General features: G+C 36.8%; 1 protein-coding gene across 1 annotated transcript in view; it reads left to right on the forward strand.

The window, feature by feature from the left end:
• LOC127569690 (biotin--protein ligase-like) overlaps positions 1-13408 on the forward strand; it is a 94174-nt gene that overhangs the window by 11033 nt on the left and 69733 nt on the right. The window contains exons 5-6 of the mRNA XM_052014490.1: positions 6934-7004; positions 8004-8265. Of these exons, the coding sequence (XP_051870450.1) occupies positions 6934-7004; positions 8004-8265 (333 nt within the window). The remainder of the gene's footprint in view (positions 1-6933; positions 7005-8003; positions 8266-13408) is intronic.

The following is a 13408-nucleotide window of genomic DNA, read 5'->3' on the forward strand; positions in this document are numbered from 1 at the left end:
CAGGACAACTTTGTTTTAACATTTGAATTATATCCCGTTATTTTAATCAAAATCATGTAAGCAGCACCTCTACTTTTGTAGTTAATAGTGAAATTATCATTTAATTTGAAATAAGCACCTTTGATTTAAGAGAAGAAAGTTGCTGACATTATTTAAAATACCTCTACATTGTGCTCAGAAGGAATAGAAAGGGAATAGCACATAAAGTGGCCAATCTTGCTAGTTTCATTTTCACCACTGCGAACTACTGATTTTATTCACAAAATCCTTTTGGTTTGTATGCTTTATAACATAACCTATTCAGACTACCATATAATTCCAATTGAGAAAGTAAAGGTGGCATAGAATTTAATTCTAATCACTCTCTGCAAGTAATCTTTTTATGTTAATCTTATTTTAAAAACTTGTAAAGTACATTGCCGCCTTGACTATGTCTTATTAACTAGTGAAAGCATTCTGGCATTATTTACTTTGATTCTTTCAACCTAACCCATAATTTTCTCAGCTCCTGTGTAAGGAACCAAAATTTTTAAAGAAGGACTTATTTAAATATGATTTTAAGAAAATACATTTTCTAACTTAAGCTGTAGTAAAGTACTTTCAGTGAGGTTATATTTAAAATGTTGAATTGTGATCAACCTTACACTCAACAAATAATTTCTGATTACAATGTTTTTTAAATGGTATTTAATTTAAAAATGGCAGCAAATCACAAGCAGTGCCCACTTTGCAGTCAGTTACACCAGATTTACTTAATGCAGAAGGATTAAAGTTAAAACAAAATATCACTAAATTATATTTGACCTATGAAGTCCCATGTAATGCTGATGAGGAAAAATGTAAGGAAGAGTACATATTTCTTTTTAACAAGTTCCTTTTAATTTTCTGAGCTTCTGATAGCATGTTTTAAATAAATCACTTGCACTTCTGTGTTACTATTTTTGCAATGAGACAGTTTGATATTTAGTACTCCACAAGGAGGCACTGTATGGTTAAAAATGTCATATCAGTTATCTGAAAGTGTGTGACCGTCTTTACAGAATTCTTTCAATGCTAGGGAATGTATAGAGGCATTAACTGTATAAAATCAGACAACTTCTGGCAAATCAACTTTATTTGTTTATTTAATATATAGACTTATTACATTAGCTTACACTAAAATCCTGTTAAAGGAAAAAAGCTAAATGTGATAGCCACAGTAATTCCTACTGCAACTGTAGTAGAGTTTTTTTGTATTAATTTAGATGTAAAGAATGACTACTAGTTTGATTTGAAAATTATATCTTTGTGATCTTAAACTGAAAGAACGTCTGAACAGGAGTTCTTTCTGTTTGTTCGAAGTAATTAGAGCAGCATGATTGGGATTAAACAGAGCTAACAATGTATCTTTTGAGCAAGACGGTTTAGAGTTCTGTATATTGATGGATTTAATTCTGTGGCAACATTACATATAGGTGGTGACTTTTGTCTGAAATTATTTTGTATTGAAATGCTTCTATTTTGCCCTTGTGTCTTATTCACTATTTTCTTGCCCCTTGCTTAGTGCTAGGTTGACAGCGAATTCAGTTCCCAATTTGCAACTGATGCTTGAAGTTAAACATAATAGATGGACACTTGTAAAAGAGAGTACAAAGAAATATTTACAGGCATGTTAGTCTGCGGTAATTACCCATGTTTCCTTTTTCCAATTTGGCAAAATAGATTTCCTCTCTATCCTGTTGGCAAGGAACAGGCAGATTTTTACAGCTAATTTTAATATAGGGTGGGAAATGATCTGTAAAATAAAAGAGAACAGGTTAGGAGTCTTTATGTCAAGATGCGTAGAAAGTTCCCAAATGCAGCATAAACGGGTATTGTATGTGCTTTGAAATTTGCCATAGCTGCAAAAGAACTGCACTGTTTCTTTGTCTGAAACAACATTGCAGTTCTTTCCTTCCTTTCTCTGCTTCTTCAAACCAGTCCTGAAGAATGGCCATTGACCTGAGACATCAACTCTTTACCCTTTCTATGATGCTGCCTAACTTGTTGAATATTTCCACTGTTTTCTATTTTTATTTCAGTTTTCCAGCATTTACAATATTTTGCTTTTGTATTACAGTTGCGCACTAGTTTTTCCACAACCAAGACCAGAAATAGGTTGAGTAAAAAGCTATAGAAAGATGGCTCAACCAGTATTAGGTTTACTGCAGACTTAATGTCCTTTCTCCCATCTCTGTCGACTTGAACAACTGCTCAAAATGTTGGGATATCTTTGAAAAATGGTGTGCGTTATTGCTGTATGCACAGTGCATTTTTCAGATCCCTTTTGGAAAACTGCATGGTGACAAAATGACCCTAAATGCTTTTAGTTTTTGTTAGTTTACAGGTGATTTTATGCTTCTATATTGCATCTTCCCATACAGTCCAACCAACAGGATATATAGAAAATGATATTAGTGATCTGATTGGGTTTATATGATGTAAATTTATATACCTGTATATTTAATGACCCTGTTATGGTTAGCTGATACACGTACACCAATGCACACAGGGAACCTCAGCAGGAATCCAAAATTACTGCCCTCAAAGTTGTGATCTGACATATTCTGGAAAATCTTCCTGAAAATGTTATTGTTATTCTACCTGCTATCATTGCTGTTTTAGAAGAATTATTTTGGTAAGCAGCTTAAGATGATTTTGGTTAGTAAGCATTAGAGATACTTAAAATAACCAGAGGCATGGCTTGCAAAGTTAGTTGATTAGGGGATGAGTTTCATTACAAGACAATATGGATTCTTTACACTGGGGTCCAAAGGGACCTGACTTACTGAGGAAGCATTCCCTTCAAAGGAGCTTTATTTCTAAGTGTCTGTGTCCTACACTATGTTGTTCTTTGGGAACTTGTTGCAGGGGATAAATGGTGCATGAAAATCTCAAGAAAATTCTGTTTTTGTTAATATTTTGTGTTGTAGGGGTAGATGGTTTCTGAAACTGGATGATAGGGTCTTTGTTTTGTTCATAAGAACTTCTAAGACATTACGACATATCATTAGGCACCTAGCTTAAATTTTAGAAGGGTCAATGTAGATTGAGTAGAACATCTTGGATTAAAAATAATAGGAATGGAATCAAGAACTTTTTTTGAAAGCTTTTGCTCCTATATCTACTCCAAAAAGATGCCAATTGTTCAGTATCAGATGAGTCCCTACTGGCCACAAAAGCACAAAGTGGCTACAGGACAGGAGAATGAAGCCTCAGAATTGGATGTGTTGTCATTAAATTTGATCTAAGCACCTAATGCATGCTGTGTTGGTGCCGGAAGCATGGCGACACTTGTGGGCTGGCCCCAGAGCACTCTACACAAAGATAAATTTAACTGTGTGTTTTGATGTACATGTGACTAATAAAGAAATCTTATCTCTTACCTTATAATTATTCAAAAGCTGTTGAGACTTTGTAGCGGTGCCTTGCCTTTTATTAAGGCAACTAGTAAGACACTTTATAATCAACATTGAAAATCCAAGAATGTTGATTAATCTTCCGCATGTGTGAGATTGTGGGAGCTTTGTTTTGAAGTGGGAATGTACATTCAAATAGAAGGAAGAACATATTAAAAAGTGTTTTATTTCTGCACCATTTACAACCTTAGATCATTCCTAAAGCGATTGATTATCAGTGAAGTTCAGACAGTGTTCTTCTGTAGGAAATATGGCAGCAAAATCACAAAGCAAGCAGTGAGATAAAGAGTAGGTAATCTGTTTTAATGATGTTGATTGAGGGACACACATTGGACGGGACAAAGCGATAGCTCTTTTGCTGCTCTTTTGAAAAGTACTGTGAGAATACCATGAGGTCAGGTGTGGCTTTGTTTTAATGTCTCATCTGAAACAGTTAATACTCCCTTAAATTGTCAGTTTGGATTATATGCTCTGAAGCAGGCCCTGAAACCATGTTATTCTGATCCAGAGGGCAGAATGTCAACAGTGACACACCTTGCTGCCAGATTGTTAATTATTCCTCCATAAAAGCATTTAAACTTTTGATGAGTGTATGAAGCTTTTAAAGTCAATTGTAGCATAATGCGGGTTTGTGCTACAAATATGAGCTGAGGCTGCTGGTGAACTTCTGTGCTTGGCTGTTTTTCACTGGTCCAACGTGTTTCTTCTTGGTCCATTTTTAAGTCCAGTTTGATTTCACCTTTTCTGTGGATTTTTGCAGCCCCTGTCAATTGCTATTTTGAACTACATCTGATCCACCTTGAAGCATTTTTTATTTAATAGGTTCAGCTTTAATACAGAACAAAAATGAAATGATACAGATTGTAGAAATCCTAAGCAAAGCTGAATCATATGAACAGTTGGCAAATCAGGCCATGCCAATGGAGAAAAAGAAAGGTTAACATTTCTGCTGTACCCATTTATCAAAGCTGCTAAATTAGGTTGTTTTCTGTACATATTCTGCCTGACCAGTTGAATGAACATAGAAAAGTACAGCACAGGAACAAGACCTTCAGCCCATGATGTCTGTGCTGATCATGATGCCAATTTCTGCCTGCAAATGGTCTATATCCTTGCATTCCCTGCCTGTTCATGTGCCCATGTAAGTGCCTCTTAAACATTGCCATTGTATTTGCTTCCACCACTTTCCCGGCAGCGCATCCAGACACCTACCACTCTCTGTATGAAAAAACTCGCCTTGTAAATTGCCTTTAAACTTTCCACCTCTCACCTTAAAGCCAGCCCTCCAGTATTTGACATTTCCACTGTGGGTAAACAACTCTGACTATCTGTCCTATCTCTGCCTCTCATAATTTTGTATACGTCTATCAGATCGTCCCCTCAGCCTCCGATGCTCCAGAGAAAACAATCCAAGTTTGTTCCAGCTCTCATTATAGCTAATACTCTCTAATACAGGCAACATCCTGGTGAACTTCTTCTGTACTCTCTCCAAAACCTCCACATCCTTACTGTAATGTGGTGACCAGAACTGCGCACAATACTTCAAATGTGGCCTAACCAAAGTTTTATACAGCTGCAATATGACTTCCTGAATTTTATACTCAGCACCCTGACTGATGAAAGACAGTATGCCGTACAGCTTCTTTTCCACCTTACCTACTTGTGTTGCCACTTTCAGGAAGTTGTGGACCTGCACCCCAAAATCCCTCTGTACATCAGTGCTCCTAAGGGTCTTGCTATTTACTCTATACTTTCCTCTTACATTTGATCTCCCTAAGTGCAAACACCTCACACTTGTCCAGTTGAAACTCTGCCATTTCTCTGCCTATATTTTCAATGGGTCTATATCCTGCTGAATCCTTTGACAAGCTTCCCCCATATCTGCCAATTTTTGTGTCATCAGTGTTTCTAGCATTTTCTGTTTTCTAACATTTGTTACTTGAATACATTTTTCAGATGATCTATTGGTGAAAAACAGGATGTCTTTAGTGCTCTGCAGTGTGTCTGTGAAGGTGGATTGACCACTGAGCACCTTGACAGCTTCCTGAAGTAGCCCCACGTTTTTTGACAAAGAAGCACAGTGTAATTATGAAAAGTGAAATTAGGGCAAAATATTATTATTGTAAAACAGAAGGGCTATTTGATAATATAAAAAAAAGGTGCACTTTCAGTTATTTTGGAGGTGGATTTATAGGTATGGTTGTAGAGCTTTTGTCTGTCAGTGTTCTCGTTATCACCAGAATTTGCGTGTTTCACACTCTGCCATTGTCAAATGTTTACTGAACATCCTCATTTGTTTAAGAATTCTTTTGGATTCTCTAATCTGTTTATGATGTTTTGTCTTAGTAAAGTGTTATACTGAATAAAGTAATTGTATTAATGAATTATTGATCTCAGCAGATCTACCTATTTTTCTTGGATCAATTCCACCCTCTTGCCATCATACTTCCCAATCCATTTGCTTTTGACTTCTGCTCTCATTTATACTGTTTGTTTCCAACCTTCCTTTGTAATATCACTTGATTGCATTGGTAAATTCTTCAGGTGAAAACGTTCTGCCTGACTTTTTTTCCACTTCTGCCATCCAAATTTATAATTTATGTCCCTTAGTATTTAAACACCCCATTACAGCCTGCAAATTACCTGGAACAATTTTGGCAATTCCTTTCATTTTCTGTATGTACATGCTTGAAAGGTCTGGACAAAACAAACATTTCAACATTTGTTTAAGATATTTGTAATAGTTGCGATGTGCTTGAATTGGTGCTTTCACTTTGTTCTATAAATGTGTTTAATTATGTTAATAATTATAGTAATTGGTAAAGAGGAAGAAAGTTATTGCAGTTAGTTTTATTTAACATTACACTTAAAAGAAATTATTTATACAAGATTGGGTTCTGTTCAGCCTTGGCTAGTTTGGGAATCGCAGCAGTTCTGAAAGGGAAAGCATTGTTGAAAGTCTTTAGCTTGCACCATGTTTGCATCATATTCTGACAGATTGGATTTTTGTGAAGAAATGGAAGTTTTACAAATACACAGATCCAGTGGGTATTATAATCAAATTGTTTAGGTGTTCCTAACATTTTTATATGGATCTCCAGAATACAAAAAAAGTACTGTTCTCACATTGTAAAAACTTGTATTCATCCTTTTTAGTATGTTCAGTAGTTTGAAGGTGACATTTAACCTTTGACCTGGCACTTTGTCACAATAAACATTTTGCTGATGAGTTGTAGGCTGCTTGTAAGATTGCTTCCAGATCATTCATTGTAACTGCAGTAGCTGTAAAAAATAGTCTGCTTAGTAGTTTCCTCTTGGTTTGGAAATTCACTATATCTAGCAGTGTGAACTTGGCCTGCCACTGTTGGTACACAGTGCAGTGTTGTCCTTATAAATTACCGACAGGTTAAATTATTGCAACATGGTGTCTTTTATTTTTTTTCCCCTTAAGTCATGATAGTAAGTGCCAAGGCTGTTCAGTTTTTTTACTCCTCAGGTCTTACTGAAGACTCACTATGCCAATCTTACTGCTGCTGTCAATAAAAACTTCCATATAACTTATATGCAGTACATATTTTTACCTAGATATATTTGCCTGAATTGATTCAGATTAGTTTATTGTCATATACACCAAGGTGCAATGAAATTCTTGCTTGCACAGAGTAAACAGTGTACATGGTAATAATAATACAACAGTAACTATACAACAATAACTACAGCGATGGGTGCAAAGATTGTAGTACAATCTGAAGTAGGGCAAAAAGAAATGCCTAAAGTGACAATAACGGAATAACCGAGAGAGGTAGAATTAAGGGTCTGAGAATGTGGCAGCACCACCGGAAGGGGATGTTGAAAGAGGCGATGAGTTCAGAAGTCTGATAGTGGGGAAGAAGTTGTTCTTGAGTCTGGAAATCCATTATTTATTGTATTAGCAAATTTAAAAATAGGGGTGCAGAGAAGAAAACTCTAGTGGATTGTATTTGTCTTCTGTTTCTATAAGACATTCAAATATCTCAGATTGACGTGGATTATATTTCTTGACCGTCCTGCTAGCTTTTAGTTTCTATTTCAAGTTGTGTTCAGTTTCAAACTAGTGCTAATTTGATATGGCCCAACAATAGGAAATTGTTATAATTATGACACAAATTATCAGCCTTGCTAGAAGTGTGACGGATGGTTGGCCTGGGAAGTAGAAAACTTTCACTCTAATATGTGTAGAGAATGTTCCCATACATTGGGATAACATTTTTGAGTCTAAGTAGAAAGCTTTATCGTGCATCCAACTGTGCCATATCCTGAAATAGGCTATCATTGCAAATCTTGGTTCTTTCAAAAATATGAGCATGTTGGAATGGATCCTGTTAACATGGAACATTAATAAAAACAACAGCAGTTAATAATTTGTAATTCTGTTGGCAAAACGTTTCAGAATGATAGTCCTGAGTAGAATTCCAAGAGTGTTACATATTGCATTGCTGTTGATTTCAAATTAGGTTAGATTGTTTCATATGGAAACAGTTCATTAAATTATCATTTTATTGAAACCTCTAATTTTTAAATTTTCAGGAAATTCAACAGACCTTTCCTTAGATGGCTGTGGCCTAGACTGGATGAAGAAGGTGTACTTAAATCACCAAAAGTATCTTTGAAAGTTGTAGCAAAGCAGCAACCTGGAATGGAGGCTACGCCTAGCTCCTTGCCTCTCATTATAGAATCACAGATGTTTTCATCAGAATACTTTGACCTGAAAATCTACTGTGAAAATCTTCAAACACAGTTGTTAGGTCAATTGATTTTCTTCAGTGAAGTGATCCCAACTACGATGGATGTCTTGATGGGTAAGGATTACAACTAACATGAGTCTAGATTAGAGTCTTGCTTTAATAAATATCAGCAGTTATTGTGAAGAAGCACAGGATTCCACCTCACCATTTCTTTCTGTTTCATTTCCACCTCACACACTGTTTATATTATCAATAGTATAATTAATGCCTGTTTGCACTAAAAGTGATTAATGCAACTGGGATGGATGATTTGGAACATATATTTGCTTTTACTGTAGATATGACCACTGCTTACATGATGATGGAATGTCAAATTCTATTTTTACATGGCATTCTGATATTTTTGCTGCTGTTTTAGAGTTTTCATTCCAGGAATCTGCCTACTTTTCTATGTAAATTGGAAATGAATGGCATCTTCGTATAACATTATCCCTCTATCAAGATATGATTTGAAATTAATGCAACCATATTAAAATAATCAATCACAGGATAAAAGCCTTTGATATGGATGAACTACATCATGCATTTTAAAAATAAGCTAGGAAAACATAGTAGAAAGAGTATTATACATATTTAATTGTTCTTTGTATGAAAATCTGGAATAGAGAACGGACAAATAGATAACTTAATGTCTCTACTCACAAAGGATTCACAATATAGCCAAGGAACCACAGATCAGTCAACTCACTTTTGTAGTGGGAATGTGTGAGTGATGCTTTCCGGTAATATCAGGGATATCATCCACTATTGAAGTTTTGGTTTTCAGTTGGCATTTGGCCTTTTTACCACCTTGTTGGTCCCAACTGGAAACGAGGGTGGACCATATATTGTACCGAGGAAGAGAATTAAGGGAAGAACATGTCAAGGACAGAGTGACAGTTTGAGAATTACTTCCAATATATTCCCTCCAATGGGCACAGTCTTGGCTCTCTGTGGAGGGAGCTCCTGGGCATAGACCTTGAGAACAATGAAGTATCTACATGTGTCCATGGTTATCAAAAAGTTATTGGACACCTGTGCCCTTTTCACCCACCATCTTTTCGTTAGGTCATGTTTTTTTCTGTTTTGATCTTGGCCTTCAGGTGCCTCTGGAGGTGTTTCAATTTTCCTTGAGATGTGTGGAATTTGTAAAGCAAGATATCTTGTTTTGTGGTTAATTAAATCCTACATATCCTGGTTATTCTCATTAAACCAGTCACGGTGATTTCTGATAGACATAATTAATACAGGTGCTAAATATGATGGATGTGTAATCCAGATATTGTGGACATCTGATGCTCCTGTTTGGTTATCTGTGAGGTGTGTTATGAGATAGAGCTATCTTTGAATGATCCTTGAGACCTATTTGCACTGATCTTCTTGCAGCAATATATTTGTTTGCCCACATTGTTTTATAGGCAAGCTTAATGGAAATAACAGAGAGGTTTGAGTGGTCCTGTCCAACAGTCATTTGTACTTGTCATGGTGCAGGTGAAGCGGCCTTCCTTGCATTACTTTGCAGAGATAATACAATCTAACATGTCTAGAGGAGAAAAAAGAATGTTCAAGAGAATCTCAGAGACCTTGTATTCAAGACCATCTTCAAGAAAAGAGGCAAAATCTGATGGTGGCAAATACAGAGGTGGTTTTCTGTGCTTTTTGCCACAGGGAGAGTCATTGCTGGAGTACTTCATTGCCTCCCAGTGTCTGAAGAGCTGTCCCTCAATTGCAGTGTGGAGATTCATTCCACCCAGGGCACAATGGTCATGATCTCCAAGAGAAATGTGGGGAACAGCATCAACCACTACCCTTGGCCTTTTTTGATCTCATGAAAGCCATAATTGTGATTGACTGGAGCATTTCTTCTCAAATTTGGCTGCCTGCAGAAATTTGTTTCCATCTTACATCTGCTACATGACAATATGGAAGTCATGATCTTAATGAGCAGGTGCAGAACAAGCCCAATCTCAGTGTAGGTTAGTGTCAAGCAAAGCTGCCATCATCACCCCAATACTTTTCCCAAACATGTTTGCTGCACTATAGCACCTTGCCACCCACCCCCCAAAAGATTACTGATCCACAGATACGATCTGACCTTCTGAGTGTTTCCAGCATTTTCTGTTTTTATTACTGCTGGAGTGGAGCTAAGTTACAGGACAAATCAGAAACACCTCACCTACATTTCTTCCACCTTAGAACTAAGAATCACCCCAACTTCAGTAGTTGAACTGTAGTATGCAGATGATGCTCAGAGTGCATATTCAGAAGCTAACCTCCAAGTCACTGTTGGTGCATTCACTGAGAATAGTGGTCTCTGTAATTAACATCCACTAAACAAGAGCCTTCTACCCACCTGCTTCCACTATGGAACACCACACGTCAACAATAAAGGTCCATGTTGAGACCCTGGAAAATGCTGCTGCTTTCCATCTTCTGGGAGCTCCCCTCTCAATGAAAGATGACACTGATGATGAAATTTACCTGTGCTTTCAGTTGTACCAGCACAGACTTGGGCTGTCTCTGGAGAAAATATTTCAAGGTCAAAGCCTTGAACCTAGTATAATCTCTGTGGCAATGATCCCTTCCTTCTTGTGTGTCACTGAGTTATGGATTACATACAGCATGCATTTCAAAGCACAATCTTTGCAGAATCCTCCAAATCAACCAGCAGGGTAAGTGAAGCAAATTCACTGTCTTCTTTCAGTCCAACATCCACAGCGTTGAAGCTCTGTTGGCACTCAGACAGCTCTCCATGGCTGTGGAGGCCAAGTCATTGGGTATATTTAAAGTGGACGTTGATAAGTTACTTGATTAGTAAGGGTGTCAAAGGTTACGGGAGAGGGCAGGAGAATGGGGTTGAGAGGGATAAATAGATCTGCCGTGATCAAGTGGTCTGAACAGACTCAATGGGCCGAATGGCCTAATTCTGCTCCTATCTCTTGTGGTCCTATGGCCAAGTCAGATTGTTTGACTGCTTGATAACTGAAGCAGGTCTTATTCTGAGCTCCATAACAGCAAGAAATTACCATGTGCGCACAGGAAATGATTCAAGAGTGTCTCTAAGCTTTCCTTGAAAATGGATAACATTCCCACCAATTCATGTGACTGCCTGGCCTATGACAGCTCAAAATGAAGAAAGAGCATTCAGGATGGCATTGTGAACCTCAAATCCAATTGTTAAAAGCTCACAAGCTTAGCTTGAGCAGTGGAAGGACTGCGCCACCTCCCCAAACTATCCACTTGGCCATGCTTTTAACACTGTTTCCATCTGTGGCACAATACGCACTGGCCTCTTCAACCACCTCGGGAACCACAGAACTGGAGTGGAAGCACATCGATTCTAAGGAACCACCTAAAAGAAAAGTACTTGGGAAAATAATGGTGCCTCTTATAAAAGGACCTCTTATCAAATTAAAGGACCATGTAAAAGAAATCAAATATTTAATTCACTAAGAATTTTTAATTGAAAATTCTAGCTTGATCAATCTCATTGACTATCTTAAATAGATGACAGAGGGAGTGGAAGAGATAATGGAGTGGACTTGGGTAATACAATAGATGTAGGATGCCATGTAACAGATTAATGAATAAAGTTAGATGGTGCAAAGTGAGAGAAAAAGTTGCAGAATGGATAGTGAACTGGTTTCAAGTCAGATAGAAGGAAGTAGGAGCATGGGTTATGAAGTTAGAAAGTAGGGTCCTACAAGTCTTGCTGGGTCTACTTACATTTACAAGTTACTTTAACAATTTAGATTGTTTACGGAGCTCTTCAAATTTGGGGATTTGGAACAGTCAATATGAGAAGGAGAGTAACATTACAAGAGGATACTAATAAACCTGTAAAATGGCGATATATTTGGCAAATGATTTTAAACATGTGAATGTTTATACTTTGGTAATAAGTGAGTCCATTATTCGTGGAACATTAGCTAAACAATGCAGAGAAGAAAGGGAATTCAAGTTGTATAAATCATTAAAAATAGCAATGCCAGTTAAAATGCAATAATGATGCAAGTCATTAAAGTTTATCTAAAACAATATTACCCAATTAAATGGAATAGAACAAGAATGATATCAAGTTACATGGTAATGCAGTGGTCACTGTGGTAACTGCAGGTGGTTATTTGTCAAAGAGACGTGATCAATGAAACAACACTTCTTAAGCAGACTAGCTATAATGATTAGAATTGAAAAATAGATAACATAAACCTGTACTGAAACTTACACAGAACTAAACTGAGGAGAACTGTACTGTTCTGGTTTCCACATTATAAAACGTATGTAGAACCAGGGGAAAGGGTGTACCAAAGGGTGTACAAAAAACAAATAGTTTTACTTTTGGACAAGAAAAAACAGTGTGCGTCAATATAAGATAGGCACCAAAGAATGAGATAGATAGATAAAACTGAATTCAGACAAACTTTGTTATTCTCTGAGTGATGAGATTATGCAATTTGCTAGTGTTGGGCAGTGCTGAGGTGAATTATGTAGATGCACCCAAGGGGAGACTGGACAAGCAAAAGTGAAAGATGAGTTGAGGAATATGCTAGAGTTAGATGGGAAAAGATGGGAAACTCAAAGTCGAGTTTATTGTCATATGCAGAAGTACATGTATGCACTTGTGCAAGTGTAATGAAAAACTTACTTGTAGCAGCATCGCAGATACATAGCATCATATAAGCAGTATTCTCAACAAAAACATAAACATAAATTATACACAATTTTACACGAAAGAACACAAGAAAGAACTGTGGAACAGGAATGTGAAATGGACTAGTTCTGTGCTCTATATCAGAGGCAGTTATGTAATCAGATTTCATGGTGATTGGAGAAAAGTCAGATTCCTTTTTATTCCACAGAATTCTGCAATCTTTACTGTTGTTTTGTGGTTGTACTCTACTGCAACTATTTTTCAGAAAAGCAGAACCCACTGATCTTGACATGTAGGTCCTGAGAGTGAAATTGGAATCGAACTACTCACTGTCTGGCAAGAAGAAACCACTATGTGGTGGCTTTAATCATTTACCAAAACATTTATTAGTTTGTGTTTGCAGCTGGTTTGCCTGATCAGCTTTCCTCCTTGATTAATTTATATATCACTGTAGCTGTCACAACAGGTTATTTGGTGTGTACTGGTAGGATGATTAATGTTGAAATATTCAAGGATTTAAACTGATTAAATGATATGTTTATTATTCAAATAGCTAT

Source organism: Pristis pectinata, chromosome 4, assembly GCF_009764475.1.
Source record: "Pristis pectinata isolate sPriPec2 chromosome 4, sPriPec2.1.pri, whole genome shotgun sequence".
Lineage (NCBI taxonomy): Eukaryota > Metazoa > Chordata > Chondrichthyes > Rhinopristiformes > Pristidae > Pristis > Pristis pectinata.